This window comes from Gobio gobio, assembly GCF_949357685.1.
Source record: "Gobio gobio genome assembly, chromosome: 3".
Classification (NCBI taxonomy): Eukaryota; Metazoa; Chordata; class Actinopteri; order Cypriniformes; family Gobionidae; genus Gobio; species Gobio gobio.
The window spans coordinates 49,142,413-49,155,677 of record NC_137099.1 but is presented as its reverse complement, the minus strand read 5'-3'; the positions used below and the strand labels follow the sequence as shown (position 1 = coordinate 49,155,677).

Sequence of the window (13,265 nt, the reverse complement as noted above, 5' to 3'; positions counted from 1 at the left end):
AGAACTAGGGAATTCTCAAGCCTCTTCATAAAGACCCTTTAGTGATTACACCCATTGTTGCATGATTTCTTAAATAATTCCAAAACAGGGCGCTAATCTGCCTTCAAAAAAAAAATATTTTGAAGGCCTAGTCTCTATTTTAACCTGAAATACTGCAATAATTACAAAAAATAAAATAAAAAGAGCATAGTTATTGCATAAATATTAAAAAATACCATAAAATAATCTCAAAATACAAAAGAAAAATATTACTGAAGAAAAATAAATTGCATTGGTTTACTGGGGTGGAGGAAGTTTAATTTTTAGGTCTCCGCTCTCCGGCCACTTATGACCAGGAAGACAACCAATGCAACCCCTAAACGAAGAGCACCAGAGGGTTAATGATACATTTTCCTCCAGCGCCACCAAATCAGGTGCTGGTGCCACCATCTGTAGAACTTAGTGGCACCGGTGCCACTGCTCTCAAATGTTAGTCCCTGATATTCATGATTCTGAAGCTGAAAATACAGATTTATTTTAGACGAAAATGCTTGCACTTTGTCACTGACTAGATATATTTAAAATAATGGAGGCCACTTTTTACTGGTAACATAAGACATTTGGCATGATCAGGACCCACACATATTCCCCCATTGCATTATTATACATTATATATAGTAGTTTAATGTAGTACCGACACTAAAACTCTGTAAACCTAAATTTTTCTCACACAGTAATATTCATTTTTGGCGAACTATACACAATACACATTGTCACTGTCCATGATATAAATTGTTGCATTTTTGTATTGCAATATATTGTGACAATATATTATTACAACCCTAATACATTTTTTTAAAATGCAAGTTAAACATGTGCTATAGGAATGTGTGTGAAATCAAAGTCTGTTTTAATGTATTCTGTCTGCGAACTGGCCTTGTGACACTGTGGTAAAGAGATTTCAGTTTGAAGAAATGGCTTTAGCTAATCTCGACTCTTACTTATTTTGGCCCTTTGTGGGCTACATCTTTTCCATTCAACAGAAAAAACTCTTTTATATTGTTTAATAAAAGGCCAATTTAAGCCCTTGATCAAGTGTTCAATTGGAAAGGTCACCAAGACTCCTTCAAAGCAAGTCGACTGATTAAAGCGTTGATTTATTTTAGGAATATGGGAATAAGCAAAATATGTGTTCCACAAAACAATGATCCATTGTAGGGCTGCACAATAAATCTTTTTAATATAGATTTCACAGGATGTGCGATGTCACGAATAGGGATCGTACTCGTAGTTGATCTGCGATCCGTACAAACCAGGCACCACTGGTTGAAATGCACATGATTATCAGATTAATTACAAAGTTTAACCATCATAGAGTGAAAGTTTATAATTTGCATGTGTTTAAGGTCCTGTCAGTTTAAACATTCATCGCAGAAAAACTAAATGTGTCTATCCGTTTTTTCCAATATCGTTGATTCTATCCTTCACATAATCATGTAATATGTAAAAAGCGACATTGATATGGAGTTCGATTTTTAGGGTTTATGAAATAAAAGGAATTTATTTATCTGAGGTCTAATGTTATGAACATGTCACATCCAAAACAAAAACAAACAGGTCTGGCCCACCAGAGAGCTCATTTATCCAGCACACTTCACTGGACATAAAAGGCACATTGTTCTTTTGTAAAATGGATGTGCCATTTTAAAAGTGTCACTTAAAAAGGACACCAGATCGATGATTCATGGTCAACGTCTGCCAGGAATGTAAAAAAAAAAAAGCAGCCCGGAGAGCTGCTTGGCTCAAATTGATGGGCAATGTTAGCTGTAGCCAGACAGAAGAAGCTGATGATGAGATCAATGCTTCTACATTTCCCATTATGCACTTACAAAAGTGACTACATGTGCCCCTACTTACGTTTGTTTAATAAGAACTCACTTAAACAAGTACTTTTATAAGCGCTATGCTAGAACCTTCTGCTCATAATTACTTCCCAGCATCTCAGTCTGACATGTAAAGTGTTGGTACTGAAGTGGGGAAGTGAAGAAATGAAGAACATAAATTGCAAGAAAAAAGGTACTTGCCAATAAAATCTGAAACACTTGCCTTGTTAACTTTATTCACTGAACACAGTCATTATGAAAGTCTGAGTGATTTGATTTGCTGTTCATTATGATTTAGTAAAACTTTATAAGCTTTTTATTTGTGGTGGCCTTTAAATGTGTGGTAATTAAACAATTGTTTTATAATAACACAGCAAGGTAATATTATGAATATGTTCTCATTAAATGGCACACTCTATTCATAACAATTTTACAATGTCACAGTATTTCTTCATTTATCATTTCATACTAATATATGCTACCATTCAAAAGATTGGCTTTGGTTAGATTATGTTTTTTAAAGTCTCTTCACTAAGGCTGCATTTATTTGACCAGTAATACCATAAAATATTGTTAAATAATATTTAAGTTTATATTATATATTGTTTTTATTTGAATATATTTTAAGATGTAATTTAAAATGCGATGAGAAAGCTGAATTTTCAGCATCATTACTCCAGTCTTCATTGTCACATGATCCTTCAGAAATCATTTTGATATTTCTTCTTTTATTTTTGTGGAAACCATAATACATTCTTTTTCAGGATTCTTTGATGAATATCAAGTTTTGTAATAGAAATATTTTGTAATATAAAAGTATTGATTTATTTTTTAAACTGGAAGCAGCACGACTTGAAGCTGTAAATTTGCCAGTAGCTCTCAATGTGGCAGGTTCCCAAAATGTTATTTGATTGTTAAAGGTTGCTATGCAACGTACAGAAAGTTACTCTAGTAACTGTCTGCATGCCAGCGAGGGAGCAAGAAAAATCAAAGAGAGAAAGGAAAATAAAGACAGAACCATTATAAAAGAAAAATACAGCTAATAAAGCATCACCTTTGAATCAATTTTGTAGCAGTTTTCCGGGCTGCACATCTTGATGAACTTTCCATCTATTCCCTGGAAAACATAAAGAATGTCTCGGACGAGAGGGGCCTCCCCAATCTCATCTGGGCCAGAAGAAGAGAAAGAAAGAATTGTGAGAAGAAAAAAAAATTAAACTAAAGCGCTGTAAAGGTCATACTCGTATATCTGTCACAGAAAACGGTGCTACGTGGCTGACTGCATCTTAAACACCTCTAAAATAGTTATTTTAAATGTAGAGAGATTTTTTTCCCTCTACAAGAACAGATAAATATAAAAAAGCAATTAGTTAGTACACTACTGAAACAATTCTGCCTAAAATGAAACATTTATGCCATCTATCCACCAGTAACTGGTATTTTTAAACATCCACTTATATTATTAATCATTCTATTTTTTAAAGTCAGTATTATTATTATAAAAGCTTGTAATTTAAATGTAGCCTACAAATCAGTAGCCTACAAATCAGTTAATTTTAACCTTTAATATTATAGTGATGTACCAACTGGGGTTCCCTGTAGCCTATAGTTTACACGTCACAATAGGGAAGAAAAGACTACCGCAAATTCTGTTTCATGCTGACTTTAAAATACCATCCTAAATCATTTTAGTATATAGTCACCCAATTGTTTCCAGAACTGACCATTTCCTTTAACAAAACAGTTGCAGAAACTCACCGCTGCCATCTCCATCCCGTCTCTGTCTTTGTGGGAGTCTGGGCGCCGGACTGGAAGAGGGACCACTGGGGGGACGAGGGGCAGCAGCTGCCCCAGAGGGTGAACTGGACACTGGGAGAGTCCAGGCTAGACGAGACCCTCTCATAGACTCACCGACGGCCTGAGGTCCAGGTCTGAAAAACGAACAGAAAAATCACATACGTGGCAAAAGTTTCCAATAAATACACTCATGTTTATTTAAACAAAACCCTGCAATTCATTTAACAGCTAAACTCTACTACAGAAGGTCAAACTCTGGGAAAGTGGCCTCTTCGCTACATAAATTTACCTCAAGATTTACATAATTTCACTTCTACATAAATTTACCTCAAACCTCATTGTCTTAAGATGCATCCTTGTTGCCCATTAGCAATACCTATGGGAATTCACTAATTACCTCGTAATGGTGAGCTTTAACCAAATAATGACACTGAGGTTCAGACACTTTAATGATGCTGCTGTTTCAACCAGATTTACTGTTAAATGGATCCAGTAATCAATTAATTCAGGGCTTGGAGTACATGGTCATATTTAAAATATCTTAAGTGCTGCAGGTGCTAGACAGCTGCATTAATAATAGATGAGTGTGAGGCAGTTCAATTAAACAAGCTACGAATACAATTATATAAATACAATACACTGTATTATTGGGGGAAAAAATTACTATGAAAACGAGAGAGAGAGAGAAAAAAGTGCTTTGTAACTTCTCACGCTCAAACGGCAACATTACACACTAAAGAAAGTTGAACTCAAGTTAAAAAGCATAATAGGCCCCTTTTTAAATATATTCAAATTGAAAAGTCTTAATTTTAAATTGTAATAATACTTTACAATATTACTGCTTACTGTATTTTGATGCAGCCTTGGTGAACATTAGAGATTTATTTTTAAAAAATGCATAAATTATGCATACATTTTGTAATTTCCCATTTGGAATTACTGGCGTCAAGCAGACGCAACATGTGGCGTACGCTAATTGTATGCAGATTTTTGTCCTTTTTGGAGTTTGACAGTCCATGGTCACCGCATTTCTGCATTTAATAACTCTATAGTAAACAGCAGTGTGGATTGCATACCCTGAATGAAGTCCATCACTGTCACTCACCCAGTAAGTAGAGACGGAGGGGTCGGACCAGGACCGTTGATCGAGAACACTCCCATACTGCTGATGCCACTGGTGGCCATGCTGGAGTTATGGGCGGTGGCAGAGCGCTCTGGGTAGCTGAGCGGGAGGCTCTGGGGACGGGCGTAGTAGAACGGGGTGGAGTGGACATCACGAGGCAAAGCCTGGGCAAGCAGAGCTCCATAACTACACACCTGTGGACAAGAAAGATGATTACCTCTGCCCTTATACATAATGTAAAATGATTTTCATTATGTTATTGTGCAGCATCTGCAGAATAACTGGAGAAATATTTCATACAGGAACCCGGTTGGACGGCTTCCTTGGGTCTTCACAGAGGCTAAGCAAGAGGTATAAGATGGACCATCTATGTTTCAATACGCCCTGTAAACCAGAAACAACAAAATCAACATATATAACTGAACAATATGCAGTCCATTATATCTACTATATGCATCATGTATGGAAATATTAAGAACTCTATACAGTGGTGATGAGTTGGATACTGACCTGGGTCTGAAGCTTTCTGTGCAACTCAGAGAAAAGGGCAGCATCTGCTTCCCTTCTTTGTTTCAACACTACAATAAATAAGCCGGGAAAAAAAATATGAGAGGTTGTTTTGCATCTGAATCATACTATAGGATTGCCTGGTGAGTTTAAGACCTGGTGAAAGAACCGATACAGAATATTTGAATGGATGCATGTGCACTATATTGCCAAAGGTATTGGGACACCCCTCCAAATTATTGAATTCAGTTGTTCCAGTCACTTCCAGGGCCACAGGTGTATAAAATCAAGCACCTAGGCATGCAGACGCTTCTACAAACATTTGTGAAAGAATGGCTCGCTCTCAGGAGCTCAGTGAATTCAAGCGTGGTACCGTGATAGTTTGCCACCTGTGCAATAAGTACATTTGTGAAATTTCAACTGTCAACGGTCAACTGTTATTATAACAAAGTGGAAGCAATTGGGAACAACAGCAACTCAGCCACGAAGTGGCAGGTCACGTAAAATCACAGAGCGGGGTCAGCACATGCGCAGAAGTCGCCAACTTTCTGCAGAGTCAATAGCTACAGACCTCCAAACTTCGTGTGACCTTCAGATTAGCTCAAGAACAGTGCGTAGAGAGCTTCATGGAATGGGTTTCCATGGCCGAGCAGCTGCATCAAAGCCTTACATCACCAAGTGCAATGCAAAGCGCCGGATGCAGTGGTGTAAAGAACACCACCACCACTGGACTCTAGAGCAGTGGAGACGTGTTCTCTGGAGTGACCAATCACGCTTCTCTGTCTGGCAATCCAATGGACGAGTCTGGGTTTGGCGGTTGCCAGGAGAACGGTACTTGCCTGACTGAATTGTACCAAGTGTAAAGTTTGGTGGAGGGGGGATTATGGTGTGGGGGTTGTTTTTCAGCGGTTGGTCTTGGCCTCTTGGTTCCAGTGAAAGGAACTCTTAATGCTTCAGCATACCAAGACATTTTGGACAATTTCATGCTCCCAACTTTGTGGGAACAGTTTGGGGATGCCCCTTCCTGTTCCAACATGACTGCACACCAGCGCACAAAGCACGGTCCATAAAGACATGGATGAGTGAGTTTGGTGTGGAGGAACTTGACTGGCCTGCACAGAATCCTGACATCGACCCGATAGAACAGCTTTGGGATGAATTAGAGCGGAGACTGTGAGCCAGGCCTTCTCGCCCAACATCAGTGCCTGGCCTCACAAATGCGCTTCTAGAAGAATGGACAAAAACTCCCATAAACACACTCCTAAACCTTGTGGAAAGCCTTCCCAGAGGAGACGAAGCTGTTATAGCTGCAAAGGGTGGGCCAACTCCACATTAAACCTTATGGATTAAAAAGTCATTTAAGTTCATGTGCATGAAAGGCAGGCGTCCCAAAACTTTTGGCAATATAGTGTATATAAAAAAATATTTATTCTGATGTTTTACTTTATTTCATCTTCATATAACAACAATAAAAACATCAGCAGCAACACAAATTAAATACCATTATAAATTAAATAACAGGCTAAATAAATGGACAAAGTCTAATGTTTTCAAATAATGAACATTAAAACATGACTTATGAGTCAATCAAATTTGCATAAATGTAATCATTGGTTTAAACTGAATGAATTAAACTTATACCCCCGGTTTCACAGACAATGCTTAAGCTAGTCCTAGACTGAAATGCATGTTTGAGCTGTTTTAACTGAAAGAATCTTGCACTGACAAATCTTAAAATATGTCAGTGGCATTGTTTTGTCTCAAGATGCACACCAGTAATGTTTTTTTCTTGGGCACGTTTATAAAAGTTACTTAAATGTCCTAATTGAACTAAGGCCTAATCCTGGCTTAGTCTAAGCCCTGTCTGTGAAACCGGGCCATAATGTTTAGGTGTTGTTTATTAGGCTAAGGAGTAAAGACAACTAGTTCAATGGAATAATTTAGGGAAGTAACAAACAAAACAGTAATTATATTAGAGTCTATTTTGAGTGGTATGTTATCATAATTATTCATGTGTTTGTCAGTCTAGATTATGAAATACCAGCTGACAGCACTATTGTTAGTGTTTTACAGCTAGCAGCACATCTGCAGTCAATCTGGGAACAAGTTCATCTCATCAACATGTTTATTGTTTAAGAATGTGTATTTTGCACTATGAATTTCTTTGTGTTTACATTCAATGATGATTTGCATAGTTGTAGCTGTTTGCTTTATGTGATGTACTGAACATTCTGAATTCTGCTGAATTAATGATCTTACCAAGGTACAGTTATTAAGCAGGCTAAGATCTCTTTTGTGTTATATAATTGTTCATTTTAGAAACATCAATTAGAATGGGTTGAAAATTATAAACAAAATCACCACATAAAGGCTACCATAATTTTCCTGTCATGAAGTGCTTTTTATAGCTGTCACTTTAAGTTATTATAATATCGGTTTAATTTCCAGGCGTTATAGCAAATTAATAATTTTCTGTAATTTTTGTACAGAAACAATAATGTTTAATGATAATGACATAAATATATGTTGTCAAAAATATTTGTATCGGCAGGCTAAGTATATATTGGAACTACAACCCAGATCAATCTAACAGTGCAAAAAAAAATCCTTATTGTTCAATATCCTTACTGCACAGAATGCTCTGTGAACGCCTCCTGAAATGATAATTGCTCTTGAATAAGGTAAGAACAGGGTTTCAGATTACTCACGCTCTTTTTTAATTTTCTCAGACACCAGAAACTCATCCCGTTCAATTGTGGGTGCATAATTACTTCCGATGACCCGCACGGCGTACTGGAACTGATGAGCTACATCAGCTGAGAACAATGACAGAAGATACACAAACAACTGATGCATTCATAACCACCATTTTATAAAGAATCTAAAGAACTGATGATTCAAAAATGATCTGAATCACACAAAAGCCTTTTCATATTAACAAGACACATTTCAGTTTAATAACAGGATCTAAATGAAGATCTATGCCAACATCTATATCAAGTATGACATGGGTGTCTGGTTATACATAAAGGCATTAGCTCTTTATGAAAATGACAGCAGGGATCATATTCATGCATGTCTGCTCTCTCTACCTCTACTAGATCCCCTGATGAGCTGCTCAAGACTTGTTTCTAATCTGTTTATGCCTGTTGTGAGATATGTTCCTGCACATACTGAATTCACACATACTACTGAAATAAGACCGTACCAGTGAGCTGATAACAGAGTACATAATGACTTTGGGTGTGAACAGGTTTGTCTTTATTGACCATTTGAAACAGGGGCCCTGTATTAATCAGCATCTCCCTGATGTTTGGCCAACCTGTCCGCATCTCATCGGTGGAGATCTGACCCTCCATCACATACATTGTCTGTTTTCAACGAAACACCTCATACACTCATCGCAACACATACTAATCATGTTTAAGCAATAAGCAGCTGTGTGACAGTGATGTAACCGGTTGAGATCTGAGTCTTTACCTTCACTCTTGCCCGTGATCTTACAGCACAGACTCTGCAGAAGCACGTTGGGTGATTTCTGATCAAGCGTCGCCATTGTGCACTTATATATCCCCTCCCGTGCGAGCAGAAGCGGTCCGCGGTGAGATTTTAACCGCTGTCGCTTTTAATGCGGTGGGTTACAGCTGCTGGCAACAACAGCGCCATTTTAACGGAACCCGCCGAAAAGAGCCCACATCGGACAGTGAACAGAATACACAGCAGCGGTGCGCAGCGGAAAAACAGCCGGCTGTAAAGTGAGACTCCGGAAAGCGTTCCTCTCTACAAACGTTACCTAAACGCGAAATATAATACTACTACTACTACTACTACTACTACTACTAATAATAATAATAATAATAATAACAACAATAATAATAATAATAATTATGATTAATGTTGTTGTCTTTTACTAAATGCTGAAATGGGGTAAATTACTAGTTTAATAAAAACAACAACAAATGAGTAACTCCGGACACAAAACTCTGCTGTCACACATAAATGTTATATGAAAAATTATGAATGATGTAATGTTATTTATTTATTATTCTTATTCTTATTATCCCTAATAAATTTAATGGAGGAGAATAACCTGATGAAGAAATGTATAGAGTAAAAAGAAAAGTAGAAGTGGTTTAGCTGAATAAAAACGGGAAATGGGCTGGTCATATTTACAGTAAAAAAAAGACATTATCCAGTAATTTTAAGGAAATTTTCGTTAACCCTTAAAACACAACATTGCAATGCGTTATTCAAAATACAGGCAAACGCCACAAAATCCTTCATATTTATACAGTAGCTACATTGTGCCCTATTTTTACGAACTTTATTTTGTACAGTGTATGACTCCATTAATAACAAAAAAGTTGTCTTTTACTAAAAGATGTAAATGGGTAAATCACTAGCTTTGATAAGTGCACAGACAGGACTATAAACAGGTCCACAAATGAAAAATAAAATAAAATAAGTAACAAAATGATTTATATGAATACAAATGTAATATTATTTATTATTATAACACTTAATAAATTATAATAATTTAATTGATTTAAATAAATCGAAAATGTATATTGTATTGATTCATAACAGCCCAATAATGTAGGTTAATAATTATATAATATGAATTGTTCTTGTTGTATTATTTATAAAAATAGGCTATTATAAAAATAAAAATAAAACATATGTATTGTATTAAAACAACATACATTTGATTAATAATTATTATAATAATTAACTTATAATGATCTTATAATTTGTAAATTATATCATATATAGTATGATAATTGTTGGTTTGGTTGCTTCTATTGCTCTCCTATTTTGTAAGTCTGAACAAAAAGTATTACTTGTTTAATATCATAGTTGTTATTATTGTAGTTGTTAGGGATGTATGTATCTTTTTCTGCTACTTTTCATTATATATATATATATATATATATATATATATATATATATATATATATATATATATATATATATATATATATATATATATATATATATATATATATATATAATTTTTTTTTTTTTTTATTTTTTTTTTTATAACATGTGTTGTCAGTCATCCAATCAGCACACATACGGTGAATACAGGTTGAATGAGACACTTTTTCATCATCTCAATGACAAAAAGTGTCCCGACCACCCTGAATTCGCCCTACCTAAAATGCTCGAGTTTCTTTGATCATGTCATCATCACCCGATACCGGTTTGACAGTAACTGGATGGGGAAGCAACCGGAGGGCAGGCTGAAAAAAATCCCCCGTGGGCGGCGGGAGGGTGTAGCTGCGGAGTGCGCGTGCGCTCGTGACGCGCCAGACTGCTCTACTACACCGAGAAGGAGAGTGAGTACGCCAGGACATCAGAGAACAGCCCGAGCCCGAAGGGACGCTGGACAAGGAAGAAGTGGCCAGTCCCTTAAAATATTAAGACAGAACCGTGGAAAGCGAGAGCTCTGTTTGTTCTCCCTCAGTCCGTGCATGTGTAGGTGACGCCGGAGCGTGTCACTATGACAACGTTCGGACTTTACATAGTAGCCTTCATCATCATCATCTCAGTAGGCGCTCAGTAGATATAATAACCGCAAGAGTCGTTTGGGACTGTCAGTTGTCAATCCTAGAAGAAGATAGCAGAAGACAGTCATGGAACAGAGACTTGGCACAACGATCAGCTAGCGTCTTATGTACCCAATCTACAAGATTAGAGGAGCAACCGAAGACAGCGCACCTGGAGCGGCTCGAGCAGAATGGATTTCAGCACCATTCGGAACCTCATCACTAGATACGTGAGTAGAGACGCGAGCACTCTCGCCAACTTGTTGGTTTGGTTTGCTCCATTCCGAAGGGCTGCAGTGCTTGTGATACACATTTGTTTGTACTTTAAGGCAGCAAATGACACGTTGTGTCTTCATTTGTCCGTTTTCCAGGCGTGTGTGCACCACTTTTGAGCCTCCCTGTGAATATATAAGCTAGCAATGGACGCAACCGGAATTTACAGTTACTAATCTCAGGCGTTTGTAATGAAGTTATCACTGCGGTTCAATTCCGATTCGGATTGACTGTGACCTGAATTCTCAAGCGAAGTCACTGTTATATTGTAATGCCTCGTGATGACACTGAGCGCATGAATGAGAATCACAGCGTGTGTTATGAAATATCAAAACTGGAAATTGGCCTCAGCGAATCAAAACAGGCGCGGAAGGACAGGTGAAAGAATGCGAGGCGTTTAGTAGTATTGTGTTTGGCAATATGAGACGTTAGTGTGCCATGAGAAACACCCCATGAAATCCTAAATCTTATGTTTTGGTTGTAAGAACATGTTTGATTAAACTAAAATCTAACAGACAATATTATAAAAACTAAAAAAATCTAGTTTTAACACGTCAAATGTGTCTTAATTTCCTCCCTTAAAATGGTAATTTTGGCCAAACTGTGTTTTAGTCAAGCTCAACCATACAACATTGATAGTTACTGTAAGAACAGAAATCAAATATCTATTTTTTCTGTTATGTAATGAAAATAAAAGTTTATCAATAACTACAAACCAACATTTGCTCCAAAGTGACAGCGTAATTTGGACAGAATTTGCTCATTTTGTTTGTTTAATTCTGGTTTATTTATTTATTGCTAGATATAGCATTTAGAAGGACCTCTTTTATTATTTCATTTATAAAGCAGGGAAAATCATAAAAATAAAAAAAAAACTTATTTTGTACCATATATATGGGAAGTGCTTTAAAGGCTGAATTGCGTGTTATTTTGTACATCAGTATAATTTTGCTCTTATTTTACATTGTTGTTTTATTATATAAAAGTAGTTTTCCTAGATGTGTTCCATTCAATCGATAGGTTACCGTATGTCATTCCTACACAGATTAGACCTGCTTTTAAGCCACTTAGCACTCAGTATACATGCTAAACCAATTGTCCAAACTGTTGGGGGTTAGAGAAAGAGATTTGCTCAGTAACTGAATCAAATATGTGCAGGTGCCAGCAATCTAAGGTTAAGGACAATTTACTACAGACAACATTCACTTTGAGTAGAGTGGCAACTTGTTAGCTCCTTAAAGAACCTAAGACAAGATACTATTTTTAATTTAGTAGTGCATATACGCCAGATTTTGTGGTTTAAAAACTATTGTACTATATGTAAAGACAATAACTTGAGGATATTATGTTAGGTCATAATGTATAAGGACAGTTTCTGTTCTTGAATGTTGTATTAATTATGTTGGATGCAATTATATTCTGACTAAGAATGTTGGTTGATGGCTGAAATGGTGAAAAAGCATCTAATTGTATGAGTATTCTCCATCACTGAAGGCCATATGAATCTGTTGTTGTGGAGTCTGTCTCTGTAATCAAGCTGACATATTGCGAACAGATGAGCAAAATCTCTTGCGCTGTCTAGACAGTCTGTAAAAAAAAACCTGATGAAAAGATGAAGAGTGTGCGATTAAACATGGCGTGAGCAATAATGGTTGTGTCATGTCACACACACCTCTCACCTGTCTGTTTATATGTTTGTGTTTTGTTTGCTCAGGTTTTTACGGTAAACCATATAACACATAGGGCTCAACAATAGCGCCAGTGTTATTTGAGTATATTTTGAATTTCTTTTTGTTTTTGTATTCTCTGTTTTACGCATTTTTATTAGGGTAGATTGATCCACTTGAATTCACCCTTAAATATCTATATTCTAAATAGTTATTCATTTCTATTTCAGTTTTAGTTGAATGAAAATGAGAAATGTTGCCTTGCCAACTAAATTAAGTTGAATTTCTTTTCTATTTTATTTCATTTCAGTTTTAGTTTTAGTTTACTATAAGGGCCCTGCGCTGCTTGTGTCACTAAATATGTTAATCATATCGGGGTTTTAATGCTTTGCAAAGATCATTTGACCACTTAAAAATGTTGTCATGGTTATTAAATCTTTTTTTATTGTTGAGCTTTGCACACGGCAAGGTTACCTCAAACAAAATC

General features: G+C 36.4%; 2 protein-coding genes across 10 annotated transcripts in view; one reads left to right on the top strand and one right to left on the bottom strand.

Moving 5' to 3' along the window:
* Positions 1 to 9,018, bottom strand: part of tubgcp3 (tubulin gamma complex component 3) — a 33,453-nt gene extending 24,435 nt beyond the window's left edge. Inside the window, exons 1-7 of the mRNA XM_079812218.1 lie at positions 8,770 to 9,018; positions 7,998 to 8,105; positions 5,293 to 5,360; positions 5,083 to 5,166; positions 4,765 to 4,976; positions 3,621 to 3,793; positions 2,917 to 3,029 (exon numbers count right to left, since the gene is read on the bottom strand). Of these exons, the coding sequence (XP_079668344.1) occupies positions 2,917 to 3,029; positions 3,621 to 3,793; positions 4,765 to 4,976; positions 5,083 to 5,166; positions 5,293 to 5,360; positions 7,998 to 8,105; positions 8,770 to 8,845 (834 nt within the window). The 5' untranslated portion in view covers positions 8,846 to 9,018. The remainder of the gene's footprint in view (positions 1 to 2,916; positions 3,030 to 3,620; positions 3,794 to 4,764; positions 4,977 to 5,082; positions 5,167 to 5,292; positions 5,361 to 7,997; positions 8,106 to 8,769) is intronic.
* Positions 9,019 to 10,610: 1,592 nt separating this feature from the next.
* atp11a (ATPase phospholipid transporting 11A) overlaps positions 10,611 to 13,265 on the top strand; it is a 79,680-nt gene continuing 77,025 nt past the window's right edge. For 7 of the 9 annotated variants that reach the window (XR_013816206.1, XM_079812475.1, XM_079812476.1 and 4 more), the window contains exon 1: positions 10,616 to 11,068. Coding sequence is in view for 8 of the 9 variants with exons in the window: in XM_079812475.1 (XP_079668601.1) it covers positions 11,030 to 11,068 (39 nt within the window). In the remaining variant the exon portion in view is untranslated. Of the gene's footprint in view, positions 11,069 to 13,265 lie in introns of all 9 variants that reach the window. The other 2 variants (XM_079812474.1, XM_079812473.1) reach the window with 2 other exon arrangements.